The 23,189-nt window shown below is 37.9% G+C and overlaps 1 protein-coding gene across 7 annotated transcripts; it reads right to left on the bottom strand.

Annotated features, from left to right (window-relative positions):
• Nucleotides 1–256: 256 nt before the first annotated feature.
• Nucleotides 257–21,654, bottom strand: TIAL1 (TIA1 cytotoxic granule associated RNA binding protein like 1). Of its 7 annotated transcripts, none has more exons than XM_061192719.1 (12): nt 21,130–21,646; nt 14,028–14,124; nt 8,166–8,315; nt 7,872–7,926; nt 7,627–7,714; nt 5,657–5,732; nt 3,618–3,726; nt 2,860–2,955; nt 2,670–2,754; nt 2,313–2,436; nt 1,836–1,975; nt 257–1,002 (listed from the first exon to the last, which is right to left on the bottom strand). In XM_061192719.1, the coding sequence occupies exons 1-12, from the start codon at nt 21,159–21,161 to the stop codon at nt 876–878; spliced, it is 1,179 nt and encodes a 392-aa protein (XP_061048702.1). In that variant the 5' UTR covers nt 21,162–21,646; the 3' UTR covers nt 257–875. The 7 variants fall into 7 exon arrangements, with proteins under 7 accessions (XP_061048702.1, XP_061048706.1, XP_061048728.1 ...); XM_061192723.1 differs by having other exon boundaries at nt 258–1,002; nt 8,166–8,264; nt 21,130–21,645; XM_061192732.1 differs by lacking the exon at nt 21,130–21,646 and adding an exon at nt 8,610–8,692 and having other exon boundaries at nt 260–1,002; nt 14,028–14,089.
• Nucleotides 21,655–23,189: the final 1,535 nt, after the last annotated feature.

Genomic DNA, 23,189 nt, shown 5'->3' with positions numbered 1-23,189 from the left:
TGTGTTAAGTGTTACTTCAAATAATTACATTGCTGCTACTTCTATGTTGAAGCATGCTTTTTAAACACTGTATTCAATATTTACAATGTATATCATTTAAACTTCATGTAAAAGCATAAGTATGACTGTCTGACTTTAATACAAACACCATACTTGGAATTTTCCCCCCAAAATGAAATGTAATTTACTACAGTTTTAATAATCAACACTTTTTAAAGTTTTAAAAATATGTCTTAATCTGGATCACCAATATTTGCTCAAGTAAGTCAGACAATGCTGTTCCTTATTTAGGTTGCAAAATTTCTTTTATCAGTCTGGCTTCAGTTTCTTTAGGCACAGAGAAAGTATTTCCTCCAAAGCGACTCCAAAATCATGCATTTCTTCTCAATATCACACTTTTTTTCTGCTGACTTCAAATGTGGTCCACCTTGGGGGAGGGGAGGGGAGTATCAAGGTTCAAGATGAACTTATTTGTGATTCCCAGTTTTCCATGATCCTCCCTTTTTTGCTCTTTTAAAAACACAGTGAGTTAAAATACTGAACAGCAAGATAAAAATGGAATAGTATCTAAGAATCAAAATGTATTACCCATTTCTCCTATTATATCAAAATTTGTAGTCAGAATTGTCTTAATTGACTTTATTGTAGTTTTTGTACACAAAGAAAAATCATGTTCATATCCATCATGAACAAAAACTTAAAAAGGCAGAACTAGAAGACATGTGTCCTTCACCAAAGCAAAGCTGTGCTAAAGGTTCCAAACATTTCAATTTTTAAAATAAATATTTTCATTTTCCGATGTCTACTTTCATGTCTTCAGAGTGTCACAAGGAAATTGAAGCTATCATGAATTACATTTTGTTTAGAGTCCCAGCTCACTGTGTTTGGTAACTGGCCATGCCATATCCAGCCTGGTTGGGAGGAGGTATTACAGGGGGAGGGGCTTGTCCTTGGGGAGGCTGAGCACCAAATCCACCCATCCAAGCAGCTGAAGGTGATTGACTTGGAAGAAAAAAAAAAAAAAAACTTCAGCAAACGCAAAGAAAAAATTATCTATACAGTTATAGAAAAGTCAAGCAGAGCCTAATCATAAACAAGAAATCAACATACTTACAACAGAGAGCAAAGAAATAAATGATACATATCCACATATGCAAAATATATATTCCAATATTAGTCTTAAATTTTTGCTAAGATAACATATGACTTCTCTGAAAAGTATCTCAAAACTGATTTTTTAAAAAATGACAAATGATTCAACTCATCATCTACCCATCATATACTGCATACATGGTATATCAATTTATAAACAATTTTAAAAACACAAGTTTACTTTGTAAACAGGAAGAAGAACTAGTGAAAATAAAGGTTTGGGCTGGCTAGAAAGAGCACAAGGGACCAACACAATCTAACAATAAAGGAAAAAAAGTGAGCTACTTTATATTAGATAAATTGCAGAGACTTCTCACACAAGCCAACAGGCATAAATCATTAAATTTCTGAACATATCCAGACAAAGATCTTTTCTATGCAAAAATAAACAAGTAGATAAAACAGTATATTAGAAATGTAAATCAAATTCTACCAACTGCTCATAGAGATAGGACACATCAAATGTTACCCCAAACTCCCTTTCCACCTAGATAATAAAAAGCAAATTTTTAGCATTACAAATCATTTTTCATAAGGTTTCTACAATGCTTATAATGCCACATAGTTAATGCCATATAGTTCAATGTATTTAGTTTAAATAGATTCTCCCTAGGAAAACACACTTTTTAATTGCTTTTGTCGGAACTATATGTTTCTATACTGGAAAAACTCAAACAACTTACTCTACTCCAAATCCTTGTTGATTCCATGGTTGCCCATATACTCCATAAGGTGGTACTTGCCACCCATTTGCCATATACTGTCCATACTGTTGTGGGTTTCCATAAACTTGGCTCCACTGGCCCCACTGACTATAGTCGACCTAGGAAAAAGCAAATTACTGTTTTAGGGAACAAGAAAGAAACACAGTATTTGAAGAAAGTGGGAGACAAGGAAGAGAAAAACTAAGCACCCTTATGTGAATAGGACTCTGTTATTTATCATTGTCTAAGTTTATTGGGGTGGTGACACCTGTGAAAAGAAAGTATTAAGATTCAGTTAATACCGCAAAATAATCACTTTTGAAATAGCATTAATAAAATCAACTGAAAGCAGCTATATGCTTTACTTTTTCGTTTGCTTTCTTTTACAGTTTCTAAAGCTTTTATGTAGATATGTAAGAAGGAAACCTTAAAAAGTGCTATGAAAAATTGAATTACCTGTTGGAAGTTTTTAGTCATATCAGGAGATTCTTTACCCCAATAGCATTTAACAACATGTCCTTCAATTGTAGTACCATTCACTGAAACAATGGCGTGGGCTGCACTTTCATGGGTAGAAAATCTAAGAGAGGATGAGAATGAAGTTTTTTGTTTTTTATTTTTTTAAGTACTTAGTAAGTAATACAGAAACTCCTTAATTTATAACTATCAACTTGGTATTTTCCTAAAGTACATCATGTAGGAGTTTAAAGTTCTACATTGCAAAGAAGTACTAAAATAACAAACTCTGATACCTGAGGGGATATCAAATAATATAACTGAAAGGAATGGATCAAACGTAAGGTAGGATTTTACCTGACAAATGAGTAGCCCTTCTCTGGAAAAACTCTGATTTCCATAATTTGCCCAAATGGTGAGAATGTCTGTCTCATAAGCTGATCTGAAAAACAAACATACAAATAAAATATTTAAGGTTCATGTTATCATGAAATTGCTAATAATGATGAAGCTCCAGAGAAGGGGATTAGAAAACCAGACACTATACCTGTTAACCCAGAAGCAATTCCTCCACAGTACACAGTACAATTTTTTGGACTTGATTGGTTTACTACATCTTCAAATCTCAACTGCTTAGTGTTATCTATATGCAGAAAGAAAACAAAAATGTTGATGGGGCCTCCCTGGTGGCGCAGTGGTTAAGAATCTGCCTGCCAATGCAGGGGACACGGGTTCGAGCCCTGGTCCGGGAAGATTCCACATGCTGTGGAGCAACTAAGCCCATGCGCCACAACTACTGAGCCTGCGATCTAGAGCCCAGGAGCCACAAGTACTGAGCCCGCATGCCACAACTACTGAAGCCCACACGCCTAGAGCCCCTGCTCCGCAACAAGAGAAGCCACCACAGTGAGAAGCCCGCACACCACAACGAAGAGTAGCCCCCGCTCGCCGCAACTAGAGAAAGCCCGCGCGCAGCAACGAAGACCCAACGCAGCCAAAAAGAAAAAAAAAAAGTTGATGGTTATACAGCATTATAAAACTGATTACCATATACTATTAAGATATGCCTCATTGTGGGGAGAAACAGAATTTTTTCTCCTTAACACTATGATTTGACCTATAAAATCACCTGGTTCACAGCTCCAAATATACTCGCATCAAAGCTCAGTTATTTTCCCACAATTATATTGAAGATAAAATGAGTCTTGAAATGCTAATAAAATTTCAATTTTAAGAAATTAAGACTAAACTAATACATGATTCTGTGAGGTATCCATAAAAACATATAAAGGAGACATATCTTACTTTCTTGTGTACTTTTAGGTGCAGGTGGTTTACGTGTGGCCCAATTGGTTCTGATTTGACGACCACCCAACCACTGACCTCCCATATGCACAATTGCATTTTCTGCATCCTATGGAGAAAAAGGAAAAAAAACCAGCAATTACAAACACAGAAAAGAGTGGTTCATAAGACTCATTAAGATGAAATAAAACGTTGGCACTTCTGGATCCAATAAATCTTATCAGTAAGTGACTCATTAAAACAATATTTATTTATAGATTTTAAAATACCAGGATAGGGACTTCCCTGGTGGTCCAGTGGCTAAAACTCCGCTCTCCCAATGCAGGGGGCCCAGGTTCAATCTCGGGTCAGGGAACTAGATCCCACATGCCGCAACTAAGAGTTCGCACACTACAACTAAAGATCCTGCATGCTGCAATGAAGATCGAAGATCCCGCGTGCAGCAACTAAGACCCGGTGCAGCCAAATAAATAAAAATATTTAAAAAAAAAAAAAAAAAACCAGGATAGCATTTAAGCATCAAGGGGAATTATAATTCAAACATAAAAGGAGAAAATTACAATCCCACTGATCACCAGAAAAAAGGACAAAGTTGTTTTCAAATATCTTAATTTTATGGTTGATTTGTAATATGACTTTTACTGAAGAATATCTAAAAACTCTTGATACTATGGTCTAAATATCACCTAACCCCCCCCAATCTACATTCTAATAGCAATGGACTATGACACAAGATTTAAAACTTAAGACGGAAGACTTCTGCATTATGATTTAGAATTCTGTAAAATTGAGTTCTACAATAAACTGAGTAAGGTATGGAACTCATGCCCCCTACAGTGGAAGTGAGGAGTTGTAACCACTGGACTGCCAGGGAATTCCCAAAAAATGAATTTAGGAAGTAATGTGAATTTGCAATGAATCTAAGCAAAAAAAGGATACAACTCCTGCCATTTATCTTACTGCTTCAATAAAATATAAATAATTTAAGTTGTTGAAACTGTTCCAAAACATTAATACCAAAGCCCATTTTATTATCTGATGTTACAGTTAATGCAAATGCTTAGATATTTGGTACCTCGTTCTTAAATACATGCAAAAATCAAGACGAATTGCTTAAAATTTCATTTACATAATTTGCTGTAGTCATCAACGTCCCAGCTACAAAAATATGGATAATAATTAAAAAGTTAAGGGACTTCCCTGGTGGTCCAGTGGTTAAGAATCCACCTTCCAATGCAGGGGATGCGGGTTCGATCCCTGGTCGGGGAAACTAAGATCCCACATGCTGCGGGGCAACTAAGCCCACGCACCACAACTAGAGAGCCCGCGTGCCCCAGGTACAGAGCCCCCGTGGTGCGTTACAACTGGAGAGAAGCCCATGCACCACAACTAGAGAGAAGCTCACAAGCCACAGCTAGAGAAGCCTGCACGCTGCAACAAAAGATCCTGCATGCTGCAACTAAGACCCAATGAAGCTATAAATAAATAAACAAAAACATTTAAAGAAAGTTAAAATTGAGATTTTCATGCTTAAGACAAATATAATTTTTAAAAACATTTATTTATTTTATTATTTATTTGGTTGTGCCGGGTCTTAGTTACGGCAGGTGAGCTCCTTAGTTGCGGCATGCGAATTCTTAGTTGCAGCATGCATGTGGGATCTAGTTCCCTGACCAGGGATTGAACCCAGGCCCCCTGCGTTGGGAGCGCAGAGTCTTAACCACTGTGCCACCGGGGAAGTCCCAAGACAAATATAATTTAACTTCCCTTCAAATTCTGAGATTAGCTCATTTTTCCTAGTTGTGAGTTTTACTTCTAACACATCTTACCCTTACCAAGTCACAAATGCAAGCTTTAATATACTTCATTATAATCAGCCTATTTTTCCCAGTTATTTCCAAGCTTATGAAAAAAAAGAACGAACTACACCCTATTATTAAAACAAAATTACACAATAGTTGTGTTTGTAGTCAACATCCAAAAATATTCATTAATAACTAAATTTTGCATTAAATTCAAATAGAGTTGAAAGAACATACCAGTTTATTATAAAAAGATACAAAGCCATAGCCTTTGGATTTTCCAGTTGCCATGTCTTTAACTACTCGGGCATCCCTGTGAAAAGAAGCACAGCTAAATGAGGGAAGTAAAAGTCATCCTCAAAATAAAAACTAAAAGGAACCACACACACTGTATTGTGAGCATTTTTTAAAATAAAATTCCAGTTAGCCCTAATTAACTACAGCCATTCCTGAACTCTCCCTAACGCTTCTTTACCTGTTAGAAAAAAGCAGTAGGACAAAAACATGTAATAAACATGCAACCTAATCAAATAGCCTGTGCTTTCTAAACTAAATGCTCAAATTTGAAGATTAATAGGAACAATAGTTTCCTTTTCTAATATTCTATTCGCTAGTGTCCTCTAAGGTTTACTGGTTCTATAAATTACTGTAACAATGCTAACTACTTTACCATGCAATCTCTAAATAGTTAAATGTCTTCTGCCTAGTGATACAAAATATATGAAATATTAAAAAATTGAAAAAGAGGAAAAAATAGGAATTAAAAAGGCATACATGGCCTGTTAACAGATTTCTTTATTTTTCTTGGTCAATTCTCTACCATCATTTTGGAGTTTGGGCAGCTGTAAATTTTGAAAAATTGACATTTTCAGAAATTTAAGAAAGAATAAAAAACTAACAACAATGCTAAGCACACCAGTACGAAAACAACAAATTTACACAGAAATTTTAGTGAGTAAGTTAAAATGATTGGAAATATAGAACTCCACTGAATATAGAATGTTAAAATGTAAATACTAAAATATGTATATATAAATAATGTATAATAAGAATAAATAGAAATGAGAAAAAAATCTACAACTGAGTTCCAGTGTGCACAGTTCCTTGCAGTTAGCCTTCAAGATCCTGTCCATTCTTATGAGCAATTCTGCAAAATAACCAGAATGCTATTACTTTTAATTGTGACTTGGACTTTAGAAAAACTGCAGGTCTCAGGTATAAATATAGATTGAAAAACAGCAACCTGTATTATTTTTTATACTGATTTTTAAAACAGTACTACTTACCACATCTAGATTAAAAAGCAAAGTAAATATCAAAATAGAAAATTAAGAATTAAATCTATCAAATAAATTAAATCTATAGAACAACAAATTGTAGAGAGAAATATTGTTGTTCTTAGGCGAAACGTATTTTTGTAAAGTAGTATTAAAACATTTAACTTCAATCTATAGGAAATAAATACATAAAATAAAGTGATTTTAAGCAGATAGATAAATTGTGATTAACATTTTATAGAACTTGTAACACTTTAAATTTTCCAATATATTTGATCAAGTAACATACAGCAAAATCTGAGCACCAACTTTGTTTAAAAAAAAAAAAAAAATCAAACCACAATTGGGCCCTACCCTAGCAGAATCAAATACCACTAACAAAAAAAATCTACTAATTAATCCCACATTTATGGCTCAGACATTGAAACATTTTACTACTATAATAATGCTACTTTTCAGCTAAAATATCAAAACACATTTATCATTATAATTAAACATGTACATTTCTAATTTCACAATATATCCAAGGATTTACCTACTTTCCCCATTTATAAATTCCTCCCATAGAAGTTTAATACACAGTATAAATCATTTATTTTTGGTTAACCCATATCTTTAACCACCAAATTTTGAAAACATTTGACAAAAAGCTGGACTTTATAATAAGTTTTACCACCCAAACATCTGCTTTAAAGATAACAAACAGAATCATTTAATTTTTAACATGTTATACACAAGATTAGATGAAAACAAGACCCCAAAACACTGAAATGACATTAACATTTTCAACAACATCTACTAATCAAAAAAACAAAACAAACAAACAGAAAATCACACTAACTAGGGAAAGAAAATCTTAATTCTGATACAAGTTAATCATGTACAATTTTGCCTATCACTATTGAATACAGTATTGATTATGATACTTACGATATTTTACCAAAGGGGGCAAATGCTGATTTGATATCTTCTGTTGTAATTTCTGGACTCAAATCCCCAACAAACACGTGGAAATGATCTGAAATCAAAGCATTTGGTAATCAAATACTTAAGAAGTCAGGTACTAAACTTTTTTTAGGCAACACTAAAGGAAGAAAAAAACCTATTTGAGCTGGTAATGCTGCCAAGGATAATTTCAGAACTCTTCCACAGTAAAATGCAGCAGGAGTACTTACTGGAAGTATCTTTTTTCTGGCTACTTGGTGTTGTTGCCCAGTTTACTTTGACCTCCTAAAAATAAAGATTATATTTAATAAAATTATTAGGCATGTCATTATGAATCACAACACTTACCACTTATTAAATCATTTTATCAAGCAGGATTATTTTGGTAAAAGCACTAGGCTGAATAAAGCAAAACCATCACTTGGCAGAGCTGAATATTTATTAAAAACTTGCTAAGAAAGAATACAAACTAATTTGACATGCAAATATATATACTCATAAGATGCCATCATTTATTATCTTACCTTTCCCAAAATTTTTCTCCCATTCATAGCAGCTAATGCAGCAGCTGCATCTCTGTGTTCATAAAATTCCACAAAGCAATATGGGTCATTGCTTGTATGCTGCAAAACAGAAAATCCAACAGAAGAGTTGACCCTTCTGCTATCGGGTTGCTGAGAAGAAAATCCAGGAAAAAACATTACTGATAGCTAGGCATGTACGAGGTGAGATTGCATAAGCTTATGAAAGCCTAACACTTTAAAAATAAGATTTACACCTATACCTGACTTTGCACCTCAGAATACTGTTGTACTCAAACAGAACTACAAAGCAGTACAGAATCATGACTACCAGCATTAAATCAAAATATAGAATTCTGGTGAAGTATGTTAAATATAAAACAGAAGTTTATATTAGACCAAACAAAACCTCAAGTTCAGATTTGAGAGATAAGGACCACTCCTTACCACTGCTCTTCTCTCCCAACATTATTTTCAAAGGGATGAATTCTATTTATGCATCATAATCCTTCATAAACTGTATCCCATGACTATAAAAAAAATACAGAAATGAACCAACTTTACAAACTTTACTCCTGATCGAAACTAGGATTAGTACTATTGATACATACAATAGGACGAGATTATGTATTTCTTTTCTGTACAAGGAAGGAATAAGAATAAAAAAGAAAAATTTCAGATTTATAACCAGCTGTTGAAATGAAATCCCTACCTTTCAAAATCTTCTGAAGCTCTGGAGATTCTATACACTTTGAATTGGTCTTCCAAAGACCAGAAAAATATACTAGTGATTAAGAAAAGATTTTCTGAAAATGTGTCTGAATAAAATATTCCACAACAAAGCTAAAATTTTATATCACAAAACACCAATATAAGAGAGTGAATACCTAAAGAGTGGATATAAGTATATGTATAACTGATTCACTTTCCTGTACACCTGAAACTAACACAACATTGTAAATCAACAATACTCCAATAAAAATTAAAAAAAAAAAAGTGAGTACCTAATATGACACCAATAAATATAAAACACCAATATAAGATGAGAAAGTACCTAAGATATAACAACTGTAACACCTATGAACCAAAATGGAAATGAATTTTATAAGATTGCAACCTATATTGAACAGCTATACAGTTGTACAAATATATTTTTTACATAAGGTTAAAAATATCACTATTCAACGTAAAATATCTAAAAGTAATGTTTAAAATGTGGAATTCCAGTTGCACTTACAAGGGATTAAAAATACCAGATAAAATAAAGCTCTTTTCAACAACCACTGTTTTTCATTCCAGGAAAGTTTTAGAAGAAAAATCCAAAATAAGACGTCTAAAACAATAGTGGTGAAGCAACCAGAAGGCATTTCCTTGAGGGGAAAAAAGTGTAATCATTAATACTGACAAGAAAACTACTACGGGCTCTCATACAAAATCCTATTGTTGTAGCCAAGTGAATGCTGTTCTTACGAGGCAGAGAAAGGAAATAGGGAAAAGACTCCAAACAGAAATACGCACTCAAATTCCTCTTGTAGAAGAGTTAACATTTACCAGTAACACTCACTGAAAAAAAGGTTTAAAGGTAAATAAGAAGCTAAAACTGTGCTAGTCAACTTTTCCTTTTACTCCTACCTCTTCTGCCCTGATGGTCTCTAAGGAAAACACTGTTAACCGTAGCAAAACATACAGGAGTCCAATGGTAGAACTATGATAACAACGGGCTTCAGTAAACTAGTCTACTCATGCATACTGACTTCAAATTTATCTAACCAGTAGTAGGCCAGATCCCATTCAATGTATGTACATACATGTACACACACACACACATATATTCACATCACACTGCATTTCATCTCATTTAAGACACCATTTTTTGTCACTGTCAGAGATGTTAAAATTTTTTAACATTTGCCTTAGAATTGATAATATACATTTATTATAGTATACAGGGAAAGCTAGAATCTACGATAAACAGTATCTAAAGTAAAACATCATAAAACTAAGGGGAGGAAAGGGATTTCATACGCTAAAATGAAATTTATGAAAGGAAACTAATAGCCTGTACTAGAGTTCATGAGTTCATGCCCTTTGAAAGCTTCCCGTTTACACCACCACCAAGTGACACTCTGAAATCAACTGTGTCCTTACCATGGTGTTGTCACCAATTTTTGTTGGATGACATAAATGTTGAGACAAAGAAATATGAGATTTTACAACTATTTACAAGTTCAAATGTAGGAGTTGTAGAATATGGATAAATTATGAAAGTTCATTTCAAACTCCTCTACCCCTTCATATGGCTGACTGCACACACAGGTTTTAAAAAATATATGTATCAAATGTTTCTCAAAAATTTTCTAGCAACTCTCCACTTTCTCACATTTCATTCTTTCCTAAACCCACTCCAGTCAGTTTCCAACCCAACCATGGCAAGGAAACTTCATGTTGAGCTCACCAATGACCTCCCTGCCATCTCTGTGATCCCTTTTCTGTCCTCACCTTGACTTTGAAGCAGAATTCAAAACTGTTGACAACTCTCCTTCTCTTCTAAATATTCTCCTGTAGATTCCACCATACTCTCTTGGTTTTCCTGTTTCCTCACTGGAGGATCTTTCAGAAAGTATTTCTTCCTCCTTAACTCAAACTATAAATGTCACTTAAGTGTTGATATGCTCCCGGGCTCGAACCTAGGCCCCCTCTACTCTCTTCTCTCTCAGCGCTCTCTCTAGATCTAGGAGCTAGATCTTATCTGGTCCCATGGCTTCAAATTATCACTGCAAGCTAGTATCATCAACACTGGTCTCTCTACAGTTCCAAAACAGTTTATCCAACTGCCTACATATAACGTCCATTTATATGTTTAATGCACATCTTAAAATTAACATTGCCAAAACAGAGCTCGATTCCCACCACTCCCCACCCCCCAATCAATCCTGGGCCTCCCTCAGTCATGCCATGCCCATTTTAGCAAATAGCATTATCGTACACACAACTGCAAACAAGAATCTAAGGGGTCTTTCTTGATGTCTTCTTTTATGTCCCACGGCCAATCCAGTCCTACTGATTCTACCTCCAAAATGTATCCCAAACTTATCTACCTCTACTTCTATGGCTACGACTCTAAAGAACAAGCTCCCCCCACCCCACATCATCTCCTACCTAGGCTAGTGAAATAAACACAGCTGGTTTCCCTCTCCTTCCACTCCTGCCCCCTACAATCCATTCTCCATACAATAATCATTTTCCAAATAAAGTAACGTTAAAAATGCAAATAAGGGGCTTCCCTAGTGGCGCAGTGGTTGAGGATCTGCCTGCCGGTGCAGGGGACACGGGTTCGAGCCCTGGTCTGGGAAGATCCCACATGCCGCGGAGCTACCGGGCCTGTGGGCCACAATCGCTGGGCCTGCGCGTCTGGGGCCTGTGCTCCGCAGCAGGATAGGCCGCGATGGTGAGAGGCCCACGCACCGCGGTGAGGAGTGGCCCCCACTTGCCGCAACTGGAGAAAGCCCTCGCGCAGAAACGAAGACCCAACACAGCCATAAATAAATAAATAAATAAATAATTAATTAAAAAAAAATGCAAATAAGAATACTTCATCAGGAGGACTTCCCTGGTGGCGTAGTGGTTAAGAATCCGCCTGCCAATGCAGGGGACATGGGTTCGAGCCCTGCTCCGGGAAGACTCCACATGCAGCAACAAAGCCTGTGCGCTACATCTACTGATCCTGCGCTCCAGAGCCCACGAGCCACAACTACTGAAGCCTGCATGCCTAGAGCCCGTGCCCCACAACAAGAGAAGCCACCGCAATGAGAAGCCCGCGCACTACAATGAGGAGTAGCCCCCGCTCACCGCAACTAGAGAAAGCCTGCGCGCAGCAATGAAGACCCAATGCAGCCAAAAACAAACAAACAAATAAATTAATAAAAAAGAATACTTCATCGCCCTACTTAAAACCCCCACTGCAACCAGAGTAAAATCCAAACACTCTGTCACGGCTCATACTGCCATATGTGATTTGAAACCCCGACTGCCTACTCCATTATACTCATTTCCCACCATTCACCAGGTTCCAGCCACCTTGGTCTTTGGTTCCACAAATGCACCAAGCTCATTACCAACTCAAGGCCTTTGTATGGACTGTTCCCTCTGCCTCCAGCTCTTAATGTAGATGGCACCATCTTGCTATTCCTATCTCAGCTCAAAGAGGTGATTTCTGATAGTGGTCATTACCATGTTGATCCCATACCAAACATCCATAGTCTAAAAAAGACTCATTTGTTCTTTTAAAATCTGGTTGAGTCAACTGCCCACTGATTAGAGATTTCTAGATCACAGATCATAACCAAAAAGCCTCAACATTCAATTAGGCAACTTCAGTTCCCATCTCCTTAAGAACCTACATTATTACTTTCACAAAATAGATGCCAACTGCAGCAAGATGTCATCTCTCACCACCTAGCCTATGCAGCACCAACACTGCAATCATCACCACAGAACTGTTATATTCTCTTCAAAGCTCTTATTCCTATCCGGAATTATCTTGTTTACTTGTTATTTACAATACTCTCACTAACATGTAAACTCTTGTCAACCTCACTGGTCTAGCTCTGCATTATATCCCCAATGCTTTGAACAGTGCCTAGTACAAAGTAAATTTTTGATTAATTAAAGAATGAATAAATAATCAAAGACAGGAAGGAAGTAAGAGATAATATACCAGAACAGAGTGATAATTATCCTTATTAGTTAAGAATGAAGATCAAAAGGCCACTTTGCTTTACATATTTTTAACAGTTCCCCTCCATCTCAGAATATAACACAAACTCCTTAGCACAGCTCTGGCCCCTGCTGAACACTCCTGCCTCATCTCCTGGCATCTCTTAAGACTAATCCCTTTCGAAACTCCAACCACATTATGGTTTCTATCTTTCCCTCTATCTCACAAGCACTCCCGCTCTCTGTCTACCAGGCTTGATCAACATTCTTCTCTCTACCTGGATTCCCTTCTTTCTCAAATTCCTGTCTAGCCAGTTTCCATTACTATCTTTTTCGGTTTCAGCCTAGACACTGAATCCTCCCCTGACTGAAGACTGTATGGACCTATAAGCTCCTATAGCACTTGAAACTGTCAACTTCCACAGTACTTATTATCCTATATCATTAGTGCCTATTAATTCCTCTGTCCCTCTCATAGACTGGAAAATTCTATCGGGCTAGGAACCGTTTTATTCACCACTGTATCCCTAGCACTTACCGTGGTATCTGGTACATACTAAATAGTTGAAAAAAAAAAAAAAGTGTTAATAAATAAACTGAAACCCGAGTCATTGGGCACTGCTACAGAGTCTTAACCAGGAAAGTATAAAAAGTAAGATTTTTTTGAAAAAAAGGAAAACAAATTATCCTAACAATTTAAATTCCTATCTACATAAAGTTGGTCAGTCAGCATTTACTAAAATTGCTGAAGATGCTTGGGTGGCACTATGCTCATAATAACCTAATGTTTTCCTACACACACCAATTATTATTGGAAATATTTGAAATATAACATTCTTATTGGAAATATATGAAATATAACCTAGTTTTTCAACATTCTGAGATAAGCTCTAACAACTTTTTACAAGCAGAATCACTTGAAGATAACTACATCATGAAGGACCCTTTGAAAATAACAGCACAGAAACTTTGTCCTCTCAAATAAAACTCCATTCTAAACCTAGTTTGTCAGTCAAATCAAATAAGTCAACACAACAAGAATCTCTCCATCTAGTAATTTGAAACTTAAAATGATACTCATCAACTCATGTATCTCAAAATGTCAAACATTATGCTAACTGTCAGCACAGGGAACTGGGAAGATCTTACCTCTGTTATCATTTTACAGCTTTTACAGGGTCCAATCTGACTGAATAACTGAAGAATAAGAACTTCTGTCACATCTCTGGAGAGGTTACCTACGTATCTGTACAGAAAGAAAAAAAAATCAGCAATTTCCCTTCAGCTCTGGCTCTAAAGCATTATCACCTACTCATCACCTTTTATTTCATTTTAACTTCCTCTGTCTTCAATAAAATTTTTCCAATTAAGCCTGATCCTTTGAGTGTAAGATTAACTCTCATTTAGGAAAGCAATAATTGTTCTTAGGTCACTAAAATATCACTTCAAAAGACTCTATTAAAAACAAATCAATACGACCTTGTTTATCCCCCCAAAGCATATTATTCTGTACCTATATATCATTTTCTCATCTTATTTGTTAGAATAAAAATAATAAAAATTTAAATCAGTCTCAAGATAACTACAATTTTTAGATATGAAACACAATTCAAAATAATGTATAACACACACACGTAATACCACAAATATTGATTCATTAAAACACCTGATCATAGAAGGATATCAGACACAAGGTGAGTTTATCTTAGACCCCCAACCAAAGCAATTACATGAACAAAGAAAAGAATTAAAGTTATAGCAAAACACAGAGATTGAAGGATTTTGTTCTTTCTGTCTTGCTAGTAAGATTGTTATTGATGGTAGGTCTTCATAGTTTTGTTTTAGGAGAGCAGCGTAAAATAAAATTCATACTCAAAAATGCATCAGAATCAACAAAATACATCTTTATGTAGATAACAAAGCAAATATAAAGATTTCTCTAGAAATTCAGAGAAAATTTAAGACAAATCCAGGTATACTTTTGACTATAACATATCTAAAGATTTGGGATTTTTAAAAAAATTACAAATTGAATGTATGTATTTTGTATAAGAAACTTAAAATACACGTTAAGTTTAAAAGAAAAGAACACCACCACCCAGAGATGACCACCTTGCATCACGGATCTTTTTTTTTTTATTGGAGTATAATTGCTTTAAAATGTTGTGTTAGTTTCTGCTGTACAGTGAAGTGAATAAGCTCTATGTATACATATATCCCCTCCCTCTCCCCCATCCCACCCATCTAGGTCTTCACAGAGCACAGAGCTGAGCTCCCTGTGCTATATAGCAGGTTCCCACTAGCTATCCATTTTACACATGGTAGTGTATTTATGTCAAACCTAATCTCCCAATTCATCCCACCCTCCCCTCCCCCCCACCCTGTCCAAACATCCGTTCTCTACATCTACCTTTCTATTCCTGCCCTGCAAATAGCTTCATCTGTACTGCTTTTCTAGATTCCACATAAATGTGCTAATATACAATATTTGTTTTTCTCTTTCTGACTTTCTTCACTCTGTATGACAGACTCTAGGTCCATCCACATCTCTACAAATGACCCAATTTCATTTCTTTTTATGGCTAATATTTCATTATATATATGTACCACATCTTCTTTACCATGGATCTATCTTAATTTAGCTTAATAAACTTTAAGTCTTTCTCGCACTCAGCATATAGTTCCTAAAACTCACATCAGTTATGATCCTCATAAACCAAACAACATTTATAAAATTTAACACATTTTCTTCTGGAAAGTAAAAGGACATAAGTTTTATTTTCCTAACTATAATATATAACATCTGGAAACAATGTACTGAGACCAATATAAGCCTTGAATCTACGGCTGCCATAGTTTAAGATAGGATACTCTGAAAGGGAAAAATAAGACTGAGAAAGGTAAGGTTAAGTGTTAAAAAGAAAAAAAAATTTGATTAAGAATGAATAGCAATTTTCTTTTCACCTAAGAATTTCACTGCAATGGGTGCTAATAATTTTAACACACTCTAAAAATGAAACACAAGTCTAATGTTACTTAAATGGAAGACTAAACCAGTGACAAACTGGTTTAGGCCCACTATGCCACCTTTTTGTTATATTTAAAGTAGAGCAGACCCATCAGTAGGCTGTGCAGTGACATACTTTTCCCAGCAGTAGTGAAAGGTTATAGGCTTCTGAGCTAGCCAGACAATTGCCTTTTTTTTTTTTTTTTTTAACTCATAGGGGTTTGTGAACCTGTATCCATGGAATTTCTTTTTGTACAAGGTAGACCTATCTGTAAAGAAAATGAACAGTGACCTTGGTCTCTGAAGTGTTAACACGCAACTAACCTAAAATGCTAATAATTAGCTCATTTCTAAGAGAATAGGAGTGGATAAAACTGATTTTCACATATCAAAGCTAACTAGTAACAAAGTTAAAATTATCACTTGAATGTAACAAATTGTAAATGATTTAAATAATTTTAATTTGTATGACTGTTTAATGATTTTTCCAGGAAAAAACTGCACTGGCATTAATTACCTTACATACCTAACAGTCACAATTAAAGCTGTTACTGTTTCACAGGATTTTTATTCCAAGTCAACCTATTTCTAATCAATTACAGATTTTGAAGAATTTCTAGAGGCACATTTAGATATATTAATTTATATTTCAAGCACTGATAACAAAGAGCAAAAGGTTAATGTAAGTTTAGAATGTCATGAAATACTCAGAAAAACTTTAGTTTTAAGGTTTCCTATTTTTCAAATATCTCTACGAAAAGTTCAGTTGGTAAAGCAGCAAACTCCAAAAACTAATATAAAAATTGCCTTCCATAACAACATGTAGAACGTCTTGATTTGCCAGGATAAAAAGGATATAATTCACCATATAATTTCACCTAAATTATACCCAAACCTGAGACTGCCTTTTCCTTTACTCAGAGTTCTGTAAGTCATTCACCTACATTTGCCTTCATCCATCATAACACTTAATACAGAAACATTTTATAGCTTTTAAAATACTACACAGCTTAAGTACCTTTACGTTATCATAAAATTATCTGTCCCAAAATAAACACTAACAAAAATATTCAACTCTTGACCTGGTAAAAACATCATCTCTTGGTAGCATATAGAAATATTTCCTTTTTCTTTCTAAATCATCTACACTTCACTTTCTTTCTGCTTTAGTTATAAAATCGTCAATATATTCTAAAGTTCCAAGCGTTTAAATATAAAATTTCTACTTGAAGAACATATACAAAATAACAGAAAAAGACAAATGGCTCAAGTTCTTGTATTGAGATCAATTCAAAGAGTAAACACTTAGGAAATTCCAAAACGATTTTTAACTCAAGGGGGGAAAAAAAAGCAAACCTTAGGTTCATTTTGTCTTCTAAGAACAGGAACTGTAGGAACTAACGCATTAAAAACGGAAAATGATGTCTTTATCCCTAAAGTCAGGGTTAAAATCAAATTTGAGACTAGAACTTGGCAGTTTCACAGTAGGCAAAAGTTCACATTGCCAAACTACTTCCTATGTACAACCGGGCAGAATTTTAAGTTAAGAACATCATGTCTTTCAGAAGACTAATCACACTTTTCAATACTGAATGTGCTCTCACTCTGAAAACATTAGCCCTACGAAGGCTGAAATTACCAGCACTTTTACACAAGACACTATGGCTAAGTAATATTTTTACTTTTGTTCTTGCAAATTCCTATATAAGAGGAGATTTTGCAACAATATCCTTCAATGGGCCTCTAATGTGCTGATCAATTTGTTGATATTTCATTTTAGGAAGGAGGCAGGGTGGAGGAAAGGTGTAGGAGGTACAAGTGAACTGACCAACTATATAAGGAATATCAACACACATACACATACATTTTAAAGAAACAGAGAATATGATTAAATTGAATGAGAGGCTTAATTACAGCCACAATATAGCCAAATCTATGGTACAGCTAATCAATTTGATAATGGGATTTAACAGTATTTACTGCTATTGCTCTTAGATGTTCAGATTATACTCTAAATCAATGGTTTATTTCCTCCTTTTGACTGAGTCTCTATCGGGAAGAAACAGCCTTAAAGATGGCATTGCATTAACATGGTATAATTCCAGATCCACAATTCCTACTCATTTTGGTGCATCGAGTAGATGAAGAAAAAAAAACTACAATAGAACACCATTACAATTTAATGTTGTATAACAGATTCAGATATACCATGGATCAAATCACTGCACTCAAAGCTACACACAACACAAACCTGAAATGTGGGTCCTACAAGGTAGGTGTCAGGCAGTTCACTTCCAACACCAGTGTTATACAGCATGATCTCATTTGTTTTTTTAGATCCCAAGATACCCAATACATTTACCCCCCAATACAAAAAATGTCAAATGGGAACAAAGAACATCAGAAAACAGACCTTCAAAGAAACTATATGACAAATTTTAGGCTCAACATCAAAGCAATTCTATATCACTTTAAATACCATCAAATAAATTAGTAATACTGTAGGTAATGAATATTTAAAGACCTACCTAGGCTATAAACACCATATTGTTTTCTGATGATAGAACCATATGTCTTAGCTTGTGTGTGTCTGCAGGAAAAAAACCTCACTAGTAACACACAGGCATATTAAGGAAACAGTTTAAGATAAGCTTTGTTAAGAGTACATTCTTTTAAAACATACTAGCCACTTGAAAGCCTAATCCAAAGATCACGATGTAAAATAAAAGAAGGATCTCCATAAATAAACAAAAAACCCTACTAGGTATCAACCTCTAAAGTCACCTTCAAAGTTTTTATCATGTTACTTGTAACTAAAAGAACCTTTTGAGAAAAAATATGTAAAATGAACACTTTAAAAAAATATGCATTTTTATTAAAATCTGACAAAAATCCAATTGTGAAACATTTGCTTTTATCTCAAAATTTCACATTTCAAATTTTAAAAAAATATACAAAAATCAAGACCGCACCACATATGACCATCATGTCTGCTTATATAATTTTAAATCAATCAGGACTTTTTAAAAAAACGGACTTAATATTAATTTAATGAAAGGAAGTATACAGTAATCATTGTAAAATATTTGAGTACCTCTTACGTTCCAGGCAGTGAACTAAGTGCTGCAGGGGTAAGACCTAGGAAGATGTAGCAGTCCTTGTCTAAAAAAAAAAAAAAAAAAAATCCTTCCCATGGAGAAGAGTGGGAGAAGGAAAAAGGAAGACAGAATAGTAAACATGTACTGACATACAGGTACAACGAAGCTCAAGATGTTTCTTTACTTATATGTATACATGTCACACTTTTAGATAACTGTGAACATAGACAACTTAATTGTGTTTCTGAGAAAGAACAGGAGACTGGAGAAGGTAGAGATAAGAAATAAGTGACAAAGAAGTTAGCTTATTAGTCTATGGTCTAAGATCTGATGGAGATGAGGAGAAAGCAGATGCAAAGTGCTTATATGAATTAAAGGTACTGCAATAACATTTTGTTTAGCATGACAAAACAGGAATTCTTCATAAGGAACAGATAGATACAGTTAATGAGAAATATGCCTTGAGGATTTACCAATTATTCAGTAGCTATTATGATGCGATGACATTTCAGATTTTTAAATACAATGTAACTTCTATCGTTGTTAAATACATGCTTGCTAGGCCTAAATCCAGCTTTCCCAGATGCTTCCATCAAAGAACACATTGCTAACTAAATACCAAGTCTTGGCTTCAACAGATGTTAGAGGACAAATTTCAAGTTTGTCCCAATTCTCTCTTTTCTGGGAAAAGAGAGCAGAAATGGAAGACAGCACAAAACATAAATACTGATACAAAACTTCCTACTAAGCAGACTTCCCATTCAAGCATTTGATATACTTTTCTCAAAAGGGATAGCAGATACTTTAGTGAGACATTAGAGAAGTAGGAATAAAAAAGTGTAAGCCCCCCCCCAGCCAAAAAAACAAACTTGTATCAATATTGAACATAGACATCTACCTTCTTTACTGAGCAAACTTTCTTTGGTAGGACTAGAGATGAGAAACTAGTCAAACTTCCTAAGTACCCATTCACCTTCATCTGTTCCTCAAAAAGTAATTTCCCCATCAGACAGCAGAGCCAAGTGAACTATGATCATATCAATACCAGGCAGAGGCAAGAGAAAACAAAGCAGCGACCTGACTGACTCCTTGCACCCGAGGTAGGTGTGCTGAGCTTCGAGAGGCTAGGAAAACCCAAGGTGCCCAACTTAAACATTTAATTAGAAAGTACACTTTTAAAAAAAATTCAGGAAAAAAGAAAGGCGTGCCACACTATTTGGAAAGGAATGCAAATGCTGAGTCATCACTCTTCATTAGGAAGGAAAGGAAACTCGAATAAGCGTTTCAAAGACGAAATTCATTCATTACACTGGGCTTCAGAGTCAAGAGCAACAGCAAGATAGAAGAAAAAGCGCTCAAAAGACACATCGAAGAGCTGATAAAAACATCACTTGATCCAACTCTGAAGGTCGACCCACAGATGAGGAGGAGGTAACACCACTTTAACAACTGGTTGTCAGTTTAGCGCAGGTAGCGCTCAAAGTAAACTTCTTCATCCAAGAAGGGAAAGATGCTCCGGCGGCAAGAGGGATTCCTTTTGCACTTTAAAAGTAGCGGGCGCTGGGCGAGTGTTTCTGACAGCGTGGGCGGGGGCACGTGGGGCAGAAAGACAGTAGGGGCTTGAGTGGTGTTAGAATGTCCGGCTTCCTCGGAGAGCTCAACTTGGGATAAGAGCCGGGAGCGACTGGAGACTTGGAGGGCGTGAGTGCTAATTCCTCGCGGCCCGCAGGGGATGTGGCTGCGGTCCCACCCCCAGTCCCACCCCCACCAGGCCCAGCCCCCGTGGGGGACCGGCAGCTCCCGGCCCAGCCCAGGGCCCCCAGAGCAGAGGGGGATCAGGAGCTCTCCCGGGCCTGACAGGCTCTGCTGTGCAGAAACCCGGCTTAGGAGGAGGATGCAAAGAAGGGCACGAGAGGAAAAGGTCGAAATAAGCCCCGGACCCCAGGAAGTGACTGTGTTTGGGGGAAGGGAGGGCTTCCTTTCTAAGGAAAAAGGGACAGATGAGGAATGCACTTCGCGTCCGCGCCACCGCGGCCAGGGAGCCGCCGAGAGTCCCGCCTTCGGCCCCGCTCTCCTGCTCCCTCCCACAGCGTCCCGCGGTGCCCGGGCCTCTCGGCGCCTGGCACCCCTCGTCTCGGGTACTCACAGAGTCCGGGGCTGCCCGTCGTCTTCCATCATGGTGGGTGCGACGGAGCGATCCCGGGACAAGGGGGAGGGCAGGGCCGGGGAGGGGAGGGGGTGGGGAGGAAGGGGAGGGGGGCTACGGGCACCGGCTGGGGACAGAGGAAAAGGCACCGAACCCCGCTCTCGGGCTCTCTCCCCCCAGCCCGCTCCGGACACTGCGCTCCAACCAGGAGGAGCAGGAGGAGGAGGAGGATGAACAAAATGGCCGCCGCCACCAGCCAGGCAGGAAACGGGGCAGAGCGCAGGCGCGGCCCGCCAGGTCACCGCTCAGACCAGCCGCGACAGCCTGAAAAGGGGATAACTGAGTGAGGAGGAAAACGAGCCGCTGAGGAAACCCTGTGCCGGGTCACGACGGGTCACGTCGTGGCTGTGCGCCGGCTGGTCGGCGAAGCCCAGCCAGCTCAAGAAGAGATAGAGTAAAAAGAGAACCGCCAGGAAGCTGAAGTCTCTGGGAATTGTGGTCCTGGAAATGAGAGAGGGAAGCACTTCCCCAAAGGGTTTCTGGGAACTGCAGTCCAAAGAAGACGGCCGGCGCCCGCGGCGTGCTGGGACGCGAAGAAGAGACTTCTGGGGAGTGTAGTCGTACGTGGGACGTGTGGCGACCAGGAAGCCGGCGTGCTGGGAAGGGAGGGGAAGAATAAAAGCGACGTTAAAAGGCGGGGAAACGAGGCGAGAAAAACTGCTGTCCGGGAGGTAGACTACAAGTCCCAGAGTGCCTCGCGCTGGGGGCTGTCCTAGCGCTGTTCCAGGCATTTTAAGGCTCTTCTGTTGGCTCAGCCCAAGCTGCTGCTCCGCCTCCGTCCAGCCCGAGAGCGGTTCCTTCAACTACGGCTAAGGCAGTGCTTTGGCTCCGCGTGGTGTCCGAGCCCTCAGGCCCTTGCGGCCCTCCTGTATTAATCAAAACGGCCGGCCCGCGGTCATCAACCGCCGCCCCGCGCGAAGGGCGGAGGGGCTGGGGTGGATCTAAGGCCCGTGCTGAGCTGCAGGCTGCGCTCGCCGGGGCTCCTCGCGCTTTCCCAACGGCCGGCAGCGTCCTGTGGGCGCGTTTTCCCGCAAATAGGTATTCTAGCCTGGGTAGGCGGCTTGTAGCTTGCTTTACAAGTTTCAAAGGTTTCCCCATCCGTTAACTCATAGGATAAGGGGGTAAGAAGGGCAGCCCTCAATTAAAATGACTCTTCGAGTCAGTGTACAGGGGGTGATAATGCCCTCCTACCCCCTTATTTAGTTCTTAGAGAGGAAGTCTTTGGGCAGAGACGTGCACAGACTTAAGATTATGTTTACAGACATCCATCATGTGGACGGGGAACGAAGTCTTGTTCGAACATGTGGGAAACCACGTTCAAACTGGCTACGTAACACTGTAGAATTTGCTTTGTCGCCCGCAGCAGTTCACGGTATGCTTCCATCCCCACCCCACCTCCCTCTCTAAGCATCTTTAGGAAAACGTGATTGAGTTCGTACCCGCTCTTGTAGCCTAGTGAAGGGTAATGGTGAAGAAAGATTTTTCAGCCTGTTGCCGGAGCTTGAGGGTCCCAGTTAAACAGTGCCTTGAGAGTTGGTTTTACAAACACTACCAGTGAATCCTAATCCTGTAAGGGGAGTGAACCGTGCAAGAAAAGCGTTGTAAAGTCAATATGGGGAGGAGGGGGGATTTCGCTCTGGGAGGCTTCATAGAGACCGTGAGGAGAGAGTTGAGCCCCATGAATCAATAGGAACAGCAAAAGGGCACAGAGGCCAGGACCCATGGCTAAAATGTATGGGTTTGGGGGAGGGAGGTGTGGGGGAAGACATGGAGTAGGGATATTGAGAGCTAAGTTAGAGATGTGGGCAGGGACTTTATAGAACCGTGTTGTTAAGGATTGATACCAGGCTGCGGAGTTTGGGCTTTATCTTCCACTCAGTGAGGAGCTATTCAAGGGTTTTATTTTTTTAACTGGACCTGAGTATAGAACTGTATTTATCATAATCCAGTTCATCATTGATCCATGCCTGGCCCGCTGTATTAATTTCCTATTGTTGCTG

The sequence above is a fragment of the Eubalaena glacialis genome, chromosome 1 (assembly GCF_028564815.1).
Source record: "Eubalaena glacialis isolate mEubGla1 chromosome 1, mEubGla1.1.hap2.+ XY, whole genome shotgun sequence".
Taxonomy (NCBI): Eukaryota; Metazoa; Chordata; class Mammalia; order Artiodactyla; family Balaenidae; genus Eubalaena; species Eubalaena glacialis.
Note: the sequence above shows the minus strand (reverse complement) of the source record. Positions and strands in the feature narration are given on the sequence as shown.